The sequence below is a fragment of the Myiozetetes cayanensis genome, unplaced genomic scaffold (genome assembly GCF_022539395.1).
Source record: "Myiozetetes cayanensis isolate MyiCay16 unplaced genomic scaffold, myiCay2020 scf1, whole genome shotgun sequence".
Lineage (NCBI taxonomy): Eukaryota > Metazoa > Chordata > Aves > Passeriformes > Tyrannidae > Myiozetetes > Myiozetetes cayanensis.
In genome coordinates, this window is record NW_026086604.1 from 40,419,015 (window position 1) to 40,433,305 (window position 14,291).

Below are 14,291 nucleotides of genomic sequence, written 5' to 3' on the forward strand. Positions count from 1 at the left end.
AGGTGTCAGGCAGCAGAATTGCTTATATTATTTCCTACACACTTTGCAGAGCAGCAATTAGCAGTGCAGTGGCATTAACAAGAGAGCTTTACACAAGCTTTCAAAGTAAAAAGAATCCCTAAAAGACCAACTACTTGTAAAATGTGAGAGGGAAGCTCTAGACCTGATTTTTTGGAGGTAGGTGCAAGGTTTTGATTGCAGGCAGCACGACTATCAGAGCCACCTGCCACCTTCTACACCTCCGTGGCTTCTCCAAGGAGGGGAAACCTCCTGTCTTCTGCATTCGACCTTTGTGTTGCCTTCCCTGAATGGGGATGGATGCCACACATCTCCAAGTGCCCTCTCATCCACATTTGCTGTAAACACCCAGAACACCTGTTTACTCTGACTCACCCACTCCTCAAGCAGACTCTCCCTTTTTTTGACAGCAGACCTCACTCAGGTAGTATGTGCTGCTAATATCCTTTCAGGACCATGTAATAACATGCCTTCTATCCAATTCCTAACATCCTTCAATCAGCTCAGCCAGTGGGCTAACTGCTTACACTCCTGTGATTTATATAAGTGCAATTAATTTAAACTGCATCACTCCAGTGTAATGCTGGTGAAAATACCCTGAGAGGGAGTACCTCACTGGTGAATCAGACCCTTTACTTTTAAAAAACATACAAAAGAACAGATCCCGAGCCAGTGAAAATCTGCATGGCTCCATTCATTTCAACACACAAACCAGCTCAAAGTCTGAATCACAGCTCATGTAACAGACTATTTAGATACAGACTAATGCCTCACATCCTGAAATGCAATGCTTTCCCAGAGTTGGCAGAGGACAGGGACTTCTCAGATGGAACAGAACTAAGAGGGAAGCAGGACCACAAATGCCACGTTCTAAAAATGCTTTGTGGATTTCTTCATTTCTGTGGAGTTAAGGAAAATAACGACTTGTTTCTCTGCAAGCACTGCTCTCCCTTCTGAGAAAAGCCACCTCTGTTCCTTTTGCCCCAGCTGCAAAGCAGGTATCTGGGAAGGACCTTTCCTTGACACTCTCTCTTTCTTCCCATAGCCTGGGTATGTTCCCCACCATTTAGAAATCCATATGACACCTTTCATTAACAGACACCAGAGTTAGATGCTGAACAGATTAATCTTTTTAATCAGTTCTTGCAAATGGCTAGCTTTCCCTGCACTTGTTTTGGCATTCCCCAAGATTAAGAAGTCATGCAGCTTGACAAAGCACTTTGCTCTTGCATGTCTTAACAGACCCACAGGGCTTTTTTTTCCCTTCACATCTATTCCAACACCTGCTGCAAAAATGGGCGGGGGTGGTCTCTGTAAAACATCCCTCCTTGCCTCCTCCCAACAGAAGAGAGCCCTAGCGTCACACCAGCACAGCATACCAGTATGTGCCCAGGCAGGTGTAGTTAATACACAAGGAGGGGGGAAGGGGTGGGGAAGGCAGACCAAGAGTCAATCAGAGTGTAATTTGTGTTAGAAATTTACCAGCATCCAGCTGTCCATATTTCCAAAATGCAAATATTTTAAAATTAAAAAACCTATCTGTGACTAAATATCTCCTCTAAATCAATCTAGATAACCAGAAAACTCTGTGGCACATTTAAGAGGCTTTCATCTTAAATGAAATACACAACACAGATTACACCTTCATAGGAAATCAAGAGGTCCTAAATATACTAATGGAGAAGGACATTTAAGAGACATTAAATTACCCAGTCTATAATTTTAGGGGGTTTGCTTATCTGTGCATCTTCTAACTGCTTTGGATAATTAGGAAAATTTCCTTGGCAGTGTCCTAAGAGGATAGGCAAAAGAGTGACATAACTACTCCCAAGGAAGGAAAGGTCGAGGTTTTGCATTCTGCAGATTTTTAAAGTAAAAGAGAAGGTATTCTTCATATGAGCAGTCTGAAGCAGTATGCATATTGTATGCTCGGAAATGTAATCCTTTACAGGGCTTCTCCCTCTCCTTGGTCACTTACAGCATCTGTCTGCTCCTTCTGCCTGGAAGAGTGCAGGTTAGGGAGGCTGGCTGCTCATCTTCAGCCTTTCCTAAATGCAGCCACTCAAAGGAAGCTCCCAAATGGAGCAGGCACCCAGTCAGTTCAAAGGCTTCCATTAGCTCTGCCAGCCAGCTTGTTATCTTGTAATGTGTCGTGTGTGTGCGTCCCCGTTCTGCCCCTAATGATTAGTTTGTTCCATTGTAATTTTTGTATCAAACATCTGGAAACCAGATTTGTTTTAAAAAAAAAAAAAGGGGGGGGGGGAAGAAAGACAGAAAGAAAGAACAGGGAAGGGGGGAGAAAGAGAAAGAAATGAAAAATAAAAGGAAAAAGAGCAGAAGAAAAAAAGAAAAAGAAGGGGAAGAAAAAAAGAAAAATAAGGGGAGTGCATTTTAGGTACCTATGACTTATCCTAGTCTCCATCAGACAGAAAAAAAAAAAAAAAGAATTCAGCTGAATCAGTAAACTGACCTTTATTTTCAAGCACTTTGACCAACACATTTTTCTAGGCTGCAGTTCTACAGAGCCACATGCCCCCGCTTCGGAGCAGGGTAACGCGCTCTGCTAGAGCTCTCTCCTTCGTTCACAGCTGTCTCCAGCGGGAGGAGCTGAAACCTGAACCAAACCCTCCGAGTGGGATTGGATCCTTCAGCCAGCAGCCCCAGAGCCCTCCCAGAAAAAAAAAAATAAAACAGCCTCTTTGGAAAAGTGCTTGAGAACATCCCGAAGCGATTGGAGGAGCGGAAAACCCTTCCCCCCTGCACCTGACTCGTGAGTATTTACAGCACTTTTCAAGGCGCCTCGGCACTGCCACTGCACAACCGGGAGTGGATGGGCTGCGTGGGGCCGGCAGCGCCGTAGGGACCAGGACCGGGACCAGGACCAGGACCAATGCGCCGGCAGTGATACAGCGTGTGCCTGTGTGCTGGGCGCCATCCGGGACCGCTACACCCACCCGCACGGAAAGAGAGTCTGGAAGAAGCACAAACCCTACATCCAAAATGCCACGCTCCTTCCTGGTCAAGAAACATTTCAATTCATCCAAGAAGCCGAATTACAGCGAGCTGGACACTCATACAGGTAACAAACCGAAATTTACTGCCGCCGCGTCTCTTCTGAGGCTGCGGTCGTTGCGTGGCAGTTCTGAGGAGGGGTGGGATTGCTTTGCAGGCTGCAGGGGACGGGTTAGTTCACTGCTTGCTCTATTATCTCCTGCTTACAAGGAGCAATGTCTCCGAGAAATATGCTAGTGCTGACCAGAATAAATCATGAAAGTTTGCTCATCCACTTGAACTCAAGTTACTTTGAGAGGATTTGGAGTTTTCCTGTTCTATATCTGCCGGTGGTGGAATTGAAATTTTACACAAATCCTTCAGGAAGTTTCACTGTTTCATTGTGTCAGGCTGCATGGATTTAGAAGCAGCATGCTGCCTTGAAGAGACTCTGCAACTGCAATTTGCCTGTTCAAGGGCACTGTCTCTACCCATCAGAATATGGGTATGAAACAGTATTTTCTCAATTATTACATTCAGATTATCTTACTGACTGTTTAATTTATGAAGCTTTTAATCCTCCAAATGTTAATTTTGCTGCCTTTTGAAGTCCTTTTTAGTTCGCTTACCTTAAAATGTTCTTCTTTCTCCAGTGATTATATCCCCCTACCTGTACGAAAGTTATCCAGTCCCTATCATACCACAGCCAGAGATCCTGAGCTCAGTAGCTTACAATCCCATTACTGTGTGGACTACAACTGGGCTGCTACCGTCTCCATTACCCAATGACCTGTCTCCACTTTCTGGATACCCCTCATCTTTGGGAAGAGTCAGCCCACCTCCACCTTCTGACACCTCCTCCAAAGATCACAGCGGTTCAGAAAGCCCCATTAGCGATGAAGAAGAGAGAATCCAGTCAAAGCTTTCAGACCCTCATGCAATCGAAGCTGAAAAGTTTCAGTGCAGTTTATGCAACAAGACCTATTCAACTTTCTCTGGGTTGGCCAAACATAAGCAACTGCACTGTGATGCCCAGTCTAGGAAATCATTCAGCTGCAAGTACTGTGACAAGGAGTATGTCAGCCTGGGAGCGCTTAAGATGCACATCAGGACCCACACACTACCTTGTGTCTGCAAGATCTGTGGCAAGGCTTTCTCTAGACCCTGGCTACTTCAAGGACACATCAGAACTCACACTGGTAAGAACAAGCATTACATTTATAGTTTCTTGTCACTGTAACATCGGGATACCTTTTTTGCTATTTTTCTCCCCAGGTGGAAAAAACAGCAGTGTTTCTTAATCAACCTTGAAATGCATCCACAGAATTTCAAATAAATCATTAAAAGGCTAACTTCTCCCTCTTGGAGGGAGGGTGTGAGGGGAGTGCAGCATGGTCTCATAACTGAGGCCCAGATACTGGCATAAATCAGCATTGCTGTCCTGATAATTTTAGGATGGTTTAACCCATTTCCACTAGCTGAAGGTTTTGCTTTAAGGATTTTATGTTGACTTTCAGGCTTTGGAAATTACTAACTTTGAGAAGGCTCCAACTGACTCCAAAATCAGGCAGCAAAAAACAGAATGGCAATGCATGAGGGGCTGCTTTCTGACTCCTTAAGCAGCTGGCAAGTTTTGCACGCACTGTCTCAAGTCCTTACGAATTAGAAACACATCATCAGCCAAGGGGCTGGTTTTTTCTGTTGAGGCAAAAACTGGGTTTTGAGTATAACACTGAGTACAGTGTAATGTCTGTACAGCTGTTTGCTGCTTTTCAGTCAAAGGCCTTGTTCCCTGGTAATCCATACAGCATTATGCAAAAAAATTTCTACGAAAATATTTGAAAATGTTTGGAGGAGCCCAATCTAAAAGTACTGCACCTGTAGATGCAGAAGATAGCAGCAGCTTGTCTTCAGAGACTACACTTAGCAGCATATTTTGAGTAGACTAGGGTTCTGCAAATACAGTCAGCAGTGCAGAAAGCTGCTATATCTGTGGCCTGATTAACCTTTTATTACACCATTTTTTATTATAACAAGTCATTTCTATTTCTCATTTGTTTCTTAGGATAAAAGCAGGTTTTACCTGTCCTAAACTTGTGTTTTTCTAAAAAAGCTTTATCCTATTTTCTCTTGATGTTTCCTCTGTAGGAGAGAAGCCGTTTTCCTGTCCTCACTGCAACAGGGCTTTTGCAGACAGATCCAATCTGAGAGCTCATCTGCAGACCCACTCAGATGTGAAGAAATACCAGTGCAAAAATTGCTCCAAAACTTTCTCCAGAATGTCTCTTCTGCACAAACATGAGGAATCTGGCTGCTGTGTAGCACACTGAGTCATGCAGTCAATGTTTACCTGGACTCGATGCATTTCTCCACTCCTGTTCCAAATGATAAGTAGAAATCCAAAGGCGTTTTCTCATCTACTCTTCAGCCAAAAAAAAAAACCAACAAACAAAAAACACACACACACACACAAAAACCCCAACAAACCAAAACACCACGAAACAAGCAGACAAATAAACTAGTGGAAGAATGTCAGTAGAAATGAGCTTTAAGTAGTTTCTGTTCAGCCATACATTTGCATTCTTACATGTGAATTCTGAAATATGGGGAAAGATGCCATGCATGACATTTCAAGCAATCTAAAGAAGCATTATCAGCTTTCTTTATAGATGAAGCCAAATGTAGGTAGTCTTTTCTTGCCTAGAAAAGGCTGCAAAATTAACAATACATTCCTGCCAAGCCATTTCAACCAAAGAAACAGTATTTTAAATGAAAATTTTAATAAAAGTACTACCCAAGTGAATTTTGCTAGACACCATTTTTCTCAGGTGCCTTAAAAAGTATTCCAAGTTTACCTTAGTAAATGTTTAATGTTATTCATTGCTGTGTTTTTTATTTTATTTTATTAGAAGCCAAGGCCTTCATTAATGATCTAAAATGCTTTAAAACTGCATAATTAAGAGAGAGAAAAAAGTATAAGAGAATGTACAAAAAATTTGAAAGCCACAATTTAACCGCATGTGCCTTTAAAAAAAAAAAAAAGACAAAAAAGGTAATACTGTAACTTCAAACATTCCTGGTGCATGCTTGACCGTCTTTTGATATGGAATAGCTCATCTAAACTTCATTTTTTTATAAAAAACGGGAATAAGTGCAAGAGAGGGGATCCATGGGAGCTTTACAATTATTTTTTTTAAATGCACAAAGGAAATGCAATATTTTCAGCATTACCCCTCCAAGTGCCTTTTTTATTGATGATTTTGTAAAGTATGTGGACATAATGTAAATATTTTTATTTTTATATGATTGAATGTGTTATGAATGAAAGCGAATTGTTGCCTATAGCAGCATCTATAGATAACTTGAAGAAAGTGTGAAGTGAAATTTATGTTGTTTTCTAGCCACTTTTTTACAATAAACATTTTTAAGTAAGATGTCTGTTGTTTGTTCTATTTAAAGAAAACATCTGTGTCTGTTTTCAAACATAGAAAAATGTGAATGTCTCTACACGACCAAATGAAGATAGAAGTGAATTTCAGATACAAATATTTAATGCAAAAGTTCTGAACATTAGAAAGGAATATATCCATTGCATTTTAGAAGATTTAAAACCCCACAGTGCATTTTTCTAGAGTTGTGGCTTTAAAGCACTTGTTTTTCTGCTTCTTACAGGAGTGTGATAACATTGTGAAATATATTTTATCAAAAATATTTAAGAGCAACTTCTTTCTTGCATTTTAACCAATGAAAGGATGCTAATAGAGCAGCCTTATTATAGCACCCTGAAACTCTGATATCAGGAAATCTGGGTCTGATCCATAGTTCATTAAAGTCAGTGGAGCCTTACAGGAGTTCAGCAATATTTGCATGATGCTCTTTTAAAGTTGCAGTATAATACACTTTTTATGGCAATTTCAAAACAAAGATATTTCATCAAAATATTTTACATATCAGGTCTTTCAAGTGAATGCATTACAATTGTACATCAGCTAATATATCACAGGAAAGAAGTATTCCATAATAAAAAGTAGAAATCATTTTCTTCAGATGATTTGCCTTAGGACTCCAAGATCTGAACTACATAAAAGCATTACAATATCAACAAATCATGTCTCGTCATTACTAACTGATGCAAAACAACACCATTTTCAACTTTTAGCAAAAGACAAAGCCAGAGAAGAAACAAGGACCGGCTGCCATCCAGCCTAAAGACCTCTATGTCTGCACTAGGGTACCAGTAGGAACAAGTAATAGCAAAAATAAAATTCCAACAGTTTAACAAGAATGCTACTGATGTATAAACATAAGGTGCACACATCTTGAAAAAGAGTATGTTTCAGAAAAATAATGCAATAAATTGTATCTTCTCTCTCCTCCAGCTGAGTTCTGTAGAGTAGGGCTTCAGCAGGACTGCACTAGAATAACAATAGACAGAAGTTTTGCACCCTTTCTCCACTGAAAGTGTGATATTGAAAAAAGATCAGCTCCCACGAAGCTTTCATATTCTCCAAGCGTCTTCTGACAAAATCTCAGGGTTATAACAATGATTCCCTAGGAGCTGCTAGATTTTTCTTCAGGAAATAGCTAGAGAGTTCAAGCAAGATAGGGTTAGTGGGAATTTGCAAGGTAACATTTCAAAATGAACACATGAAGGCATCAAATACCCTTGAAAAGTTTCATGTGGTTACTCTATTGATTTGCACTTCCATGTCATTCGCTTTGAAGTTCTTAGGCTCCAGCAGCTCTTTGTGCAGCTTTCTCTTCCCAGAGCAAAGTTTACTGGAGTATGAGTAAAGCTCTGGCAGTCAACAGCTATTTGTACTGTCAAAGTTCTGGATTTTCTCTTCTGTGTTATGCCACAAGGACTTTTCCATTGTTTTAATTCACACTTTAAATTCTCTACATGCACAGTAAATGAAATAGCATAAGAGCTTGACTTCTGAATGAGTGCAAATGCTACTGTTGTCCTTAAGGGAAATCAGATGAAAACTTCATCAAAATACAGTATGCTAAACCAAACACAAGTGGAACTGGTCTGATCTGGAGATGACAATTAAGATATGCTACTTTGCATGCCTGTAACACCTGTACTCATAAAACACAAAGATGGGAAAGGCTAGAAGCTCTTCTGGCTCATCTCTTTAATTGAAACAGAGCACTCTATCACAGAACCCTAGCTCTTTGTCCAGTTGCAGCATAACCTTCCCAGGCAGCTGAATTTCTCTGTTTTTCCTGTGTGACTGCTTTTTATTCCCTGTCAGGACGTTTCTCCAAACCATAGTAGTTTTAAATCATTACCTTAGAAATACCCTTCTGCACCTGCACAAGCTATTTATCAATGTAAATTGAATTCTGTTCTGAGCTGCTGGTCAATGACTCCTATGACTTTCTCAAACCACAAGGGAAAAGCTCCCTCCATGGTGAATCTACCCATTGAATCTCTGCAGCCACTGCAACATTTCTCACAAAACATCTCTTATTCTATCCAAATATTCAATGTTTTAAATCTTTCATAGGAAAACATGGCCCCACACTCTAAATATCTTCACTGATCTTTTCTGAAATCAGTCCCTTTTTTTACTTTTAGTTTTTGACATCAGCACTAAATATAATTCTTTTAAGTGAAGTTAAGCTATCACAAGACCAGTTTCTCCTCTAAAAGCACCTGAATGACAACAGGCTATGTACAACATTATTCATAGCGATTTTTAACTATTCACTAAAGAGTTGTTTAAAGTCAGAAGATACAGGGAAGGGATTTTTGCCCAGAGTTTACTTCAAATCTGTAAATCCAGACCTGTTTGGTTATATGATTGTCCATTATACAGAATGAGGGCCATATCTTTCCATTAGGATGTTTTGTCCATTTGCTTTCAATGTTCTTTCAATCTGTGGAGAAGAGCAGAACCACCTCAGCACTTGTGCAGTTACAAGTCAAATACAATAATTTCTCAAGGCTGAAGGCAATAATTGATTCACTTTGGTTCCCACATCTCTCTTCCCTTCTTCTGTTTAAGTGTACTTTTCACCTCAGAGGCTGAAGAATGAAGTAAAATGTGCATGAAATGAAGACAGAACACTTTTAGGCTCAAAGCACTGCAATTATCCTACAATGTAATTCAGAGTTCAGAAAAGGGTTAAAAGAAGTGTGTCTCAGATTAAAGCACCATGAAATCTGGCTTCTGTACTTTGCTCTATTATTTGAATTATTATAGTTCCTGTTGTCATTAAGCAAACTCAGGGCCTATTACTCCAAGCTCCATAAAATCATATAAAAACAAAGCACTGTAAAGATGCCATGATTTCAATTTTAAATAAAAAAGAAAACGGGAAATCTGGTAATTTAATTCTGATGTCTTGTGCTACAGCTGATTTCCCCTGTCACAAAATAAATCAATATTTAATTTGAAAACATATTTTTCTTTTTGAATAAGACATTTGCAGTTATGAGTATTACTGCTTTAGAAATAGGGGGTTTACTAGCTGTCCCAAACATTTGTTTTTGTCTCTTTAAAGTAGGTGTTTTAACAGTTAAATTATATGAATTATAATTCTGGTTCACAAAAGTATGAGGAGTGGAAGGTGAGAAGAGCACTCCATTCAGCTTACCTTGTATCAAATGATAGCTGTGAGAAATAAGAACAGACTGTGAAAGTGAAATCACAGAGCTGAGGAATGGTTGAGGTGGGAAGGCACCCCTGGTGATTGATTAGTCCAATCCCCCTGATCAAAGCTCACACTTACAGTATAAAAGTGTTTTTTCTTACATTTAAATGGAATTTTCTGTATTCCAGATGGTGTGCACCATCTCTTGTCCTGCCACTGGGCATTAAGAGTCTGACTGTATTCTTTACTCCATCTCATCAGGTATTTATACACATAAATAAGATCTTCCTTAAGTTTTTTTCTTCTCAAGCTGTCTCAGTGAGTCCAATATAAGTGTCCAGTGTCTTAATTACCTTTGTGCTCCTTCACTGGACTTTGATATTCTCCTGTCAGCCTTGTACTGGTGAGGCAAGAACTGGGCCTAGTGCTGCAGACAGGCTTCACAAGTGCTGAGCAGAGGTAGAAATACCATTCAGTTTCTGATGGGATGCTGACAGGGTGTGTACATTTTGTGGAAACAGCCGTAAGAGTAGAGTACAAACAAAAATGATTCTTGCATTTTCTGTTCCTCCTTCCCCAAGATTTTCATTCTTTCTATTTATATATCCAAAGTCATCAAGAACCTTGAAGAGTGTGGGGAGTATGGGACTATGTTTTCCTGGGAGAGCAAGAGTTGCCCTGTCATCTTGCATAGTGCAGCATAAAGGGTCCCTCAGCCAAACCAGACTAGAGACTGAAAAAAAAAGGATTAACAGGTGCACAGTGGTGTTGTTTTTACATGTTTGGGAGTTTGGTCACCTTGTTCCTCTACACTTATCTTTACAGAACTTCAAGAATGCCATCAAAACCAATGCTTTTTTGGCATTTTTTTCCTTCTTCTGGTTCACACGTGATTTGGGGCACAAAAACATAAGTGTGTGCTCATTTATAGCCCTTCTTCTTCTGTTTTCTCCATGTCTCTTCAAGACAAAGGTTACGTGACAGTGAGTTTCTGTTACATCTGTCTCCTCTTTCCCTTTTACTTGGGCATTGAATATTCCCACTCTTGTTTGTGTTCCTCTCTGTTCTATTGTCCAATACATACCCAAGTAGCTGCAAGAATGAAGACCACAGTTTGGCAGCCCTAGTGAAGAAGGAATAAATGCTCTTTTATATCTTTCAATTACACAAACATATTTTTACTGCATTTCGTAAAAAGAAGACGCGGAAAACAGGAATCACATGAATTCTAACTCAAATTCACATGCTTTCCAACATTTTTTATAGTCTTCACTCTGTAAGCTTGGAAGAGCAACTGAGGTAAATGCAGATATTCACACGATTTTTTCACACATGTAGACATATGGCTGGCCATCCTGCACATTCAAACACACGAATCCTTTCACTGCAACCATGATATGGGGGATCTACTTCAGAAAATCCCTCAGAGAGATCTCACATTTATATTCTTCTTACTTCTCATGTTTTATCTACCTCTGTTACTGCTTTCTCTACCTTATGTAGGAATCATCTCCTTCCTAGGTGTGATTGACAGCTGATCAGAGTCAGGGGATGACAGATCTTTTAATGCTAGAAAGATATGGGCATTGTCATGGCCTCTAAGCAGCCCTAGACATGGCTATGAGCAACAAATACATGTTACGTGCTGGGCTATCAAGTGGCAGCAACTCCCAACCATCACCTTTACACATCTTTTCAAAGATGTGATCTGGGAATGCAGGAGCTCGGTCTAACACATCCCTCTCAGAGAAGGGCCTACGTCTCACCAAGTCCTGTGGGCTCCCACATCAGAGTACCAAGACACAGACATCTATGGAGTCACCAAGAAGCAGTTGAAGCTGCACTGCAACTAGCTCAGAGTTTGCACATGTCCCAAAAACAAAGTAAATTCCTTTGAATGTAACCTGCCCTCTCATGTGGGCTGGCAGATCATCCACAGCTGACAATGAATAAAAAGTTAGAGAATGAAAAGTGACAGTTATTAAGTAACTCCAGTAAAAATTGAATGAGAAACAATCAACAATTCAAAGTAATAATATTATGCATAAAAGACTAATAAAAATTCCCCCCATCTCAGTAAAAGCTGCATCATATTTGGCATTGATTCATTAATTTTTAAATGTTATAAAAAATATTTTATAAGACAGTTCACCAAGATTTATAGCAAAGTATTCATTATTTATCTGTAATACATGAAACCAGGCCAGGTTGCTATGTCCCAAGGAAATTAAAGAAAGAATCTTGTGACTCGTGATGGACATTTTGTTGGTGTTTGTAAAACAGCTTGGCATCTCAGCTCAGATCCTAACTAGTTCTGACTGGACAAGGCCAACACTCAAAAACAGTCAGGATTTTTTGACAGCCCTCACTTACTGACAGAAAAATCACCTTTTATTTGGAAAATGGTCTTCCACTTCTGGGTCATTTCAAGAAATTGCTCCACCCATTTTCTCTGTCCCTATTTTTTCCACTATTGCCAGAAAAAAATAGTTGTTATTACTGATACTGTTGTTTCCTAGCAGTCTTTTCTCACAGGTTTGAAAATCATCACTGTAGGTTCTGATTTGGTGGTCACAGAGAAGAGCCGTGACTGAGGGCTGCTTCTGAATATCTGAACCCAAATGCTTTGTATGTCCACAGACAAATGTGTCAGTATGTCACCCTGGCAGGACAACAGGGATTCTGGGAACAGAGATTAAAAAAAAAAAAAAAAAAAAAAAGAGAGGTCTTGAGGACTGTTGAAATGTCAGCTTTCTTCAATAGGAGGACATGGTAGTAAATAGATATTTACAAGCAGTAAGTATCAATTATAACTTACCTTCCAGGACAATCATCTGCATAAGGAAAACCTCAGAAGTTCAGCACTGTTTAGCTTTGAGAAGAAATTTTGACTTCAGTTAAGACTGACACTGATATCTAAGTTGAAAGGGATGCACAAGAGCCACTGAGTCCAGCTCTTAAATGAATGGCCCATAGGGGGATCAAACCCACAACCTTGGTGTTATTTAGCAGCTGAGCTAATAAAACAGGTATGCCTGATTATTGTTCTTATTGCCACAAAATACAGCCAGAATAAAGGTGGTAGTAGGGCTTTTCTTAATTACACATATAGAAACTATAACAGGAATGTTCAAAATCATGATAAACTATATATATTTATATTTATATTTATATTTATATTAATGAAATCATGTAAAATTAAATATTCAGGTTTAAGTTGAGAAAATATTTTAAGAAACAGCTCTGCTACAGTGTTCAATATTTTTTATTTAAATCTAAGACTTTTAGCTAAAAAATACATTTCCATTGTTTTTCAGCTTTTAAAAACAGGAATATTCATAATTTGTCTCAGATAAGGTATTTTTTCCAATTTAAAAAAAAAAAAAGAGTATGCTTCCTTTTTACCAAACTTACATGGAACCCAGAAGGCACTGAAGAGAACTCAGTTATTTTGAAAATCATTATAGTGTGATCCTACACTTTTCATGTCTATGTCTGGAATTCTGGAAGAGATATTTTGTATACAGGATGTCCTGGGATTGTCCCATACTGTGATTTTCTCACAGCAAACTTTGCATTTGCCCCTGTCAAAAAGTTGTGAGTCTATATGGATATTTGCAAACAGAAATGGCAATTTTTAATAATCCTTTGCTGCAGTTTAGTCCCATGTACTACATCTCAGGTATTTGGTTAGGTTCATAGTGCTAAGGAAGCATAGCCAGAAGTCTGCTAGCCCAGGCATCTTGTTCTTTCTAAAACACTGACCTATTTGGAGTTCTATGGGTCCTTTCTTCTAGTAAACCCTTTTTTCCTGCTCTATAATTGCCCAGGCTGAAGAGGAATCAGAATTATCTGTGATGAGCTCTTTCCTTTTCCTGCGCTGCTACATGTCAGATTGCTGTGCTAACAATGATGAGGGTGTGATCTGAGCTTATGTGGTAAGTTTATAGCATTTTTCACATATTTTTCCTTGTTTTTTGTTATGCACTTATGAAAATAATGCACAATATGGACTTATAATTTAGGCCAAGTACAAGTGTTTTTTGAAAATATAACTCTTCACAGTTTTTCAGATAACTGCAGATATGATATTAAATCTGGGCTCCTGATATATTTGAGAAGCTTCTTCTATTCAAGTTTGTGTCCTGGTTTCAGCTGGGATGGAGTTAATTTTCATCTTAGCAGTTGGTAAAGTTCTATGTTTTGCATTTATTATGAAAATAATGTTGATAACACACTGTTGTTGTTGCTAAGTGGTGCTTAACCTAAATCAAGGACTTTTTCAATCTCCCATGCTCTGCCAGCAAGCAGATACACAAGAAGACACGAGGGAGCACAGCCAGGACAACTTAACCTGAACTGCCCAAAAATATATACTTTATCATACAACATCATGCCCAGTATTTAAAGGGGAGGAGTTGGCTGGGAGGTGCTGATCATGGCTTAGGGACTGGCTGGGCATCGGTCAGTGGGTGGAGAGTGATTGTTTTGTGCATCACTTGTTTCTGTTGGGTTTTATCTCTCTGTCTCTTCTCTCTCTCCTTTTCACAATTTTTTTATTTACTCTGTTTTAATCATTCAACTGTTCTTAACCCACAGGTATTACCTTTTTCTGACTCTCTTCCCCATCACACCAGAGGTGGGGATAATGAAAAAATGGCTTGTGGTACTGACCA

At 39.3% G+C, this 14,291-nt stretch overlaps 1 protein-coding gene across 1 annotated transcript; it reads left to right on the forward strand.

Annotated features, from left to right (window-relative positions):
- Window positions 1-2,806: 2,806 nt before the first annotated feature.
- On the forward strand, window positions 2,807-6,437 carry SNAI2 (snail family transcriptional repressor 2). Its single transcript, XM_050328501.1, has 3 exons — window positions 2,807-3,097; window positions 3,663-4,208; window positions 5,158-6,437. The coding sequence occupies exons 1-3, from the start codon at window positions 3,019-3,021 to the stop codon at window positions 5,337-5,339; spliced, it is 807 nt and encodes a 268-aa protein (XP_050184458.1). The 5' UTR covers window positions 2,807-3,018; the 3' UTR covers window positions 5,340-6,437.
- Window positions 6,438-14,291: the final 7,854 nt, after the last annotated feature.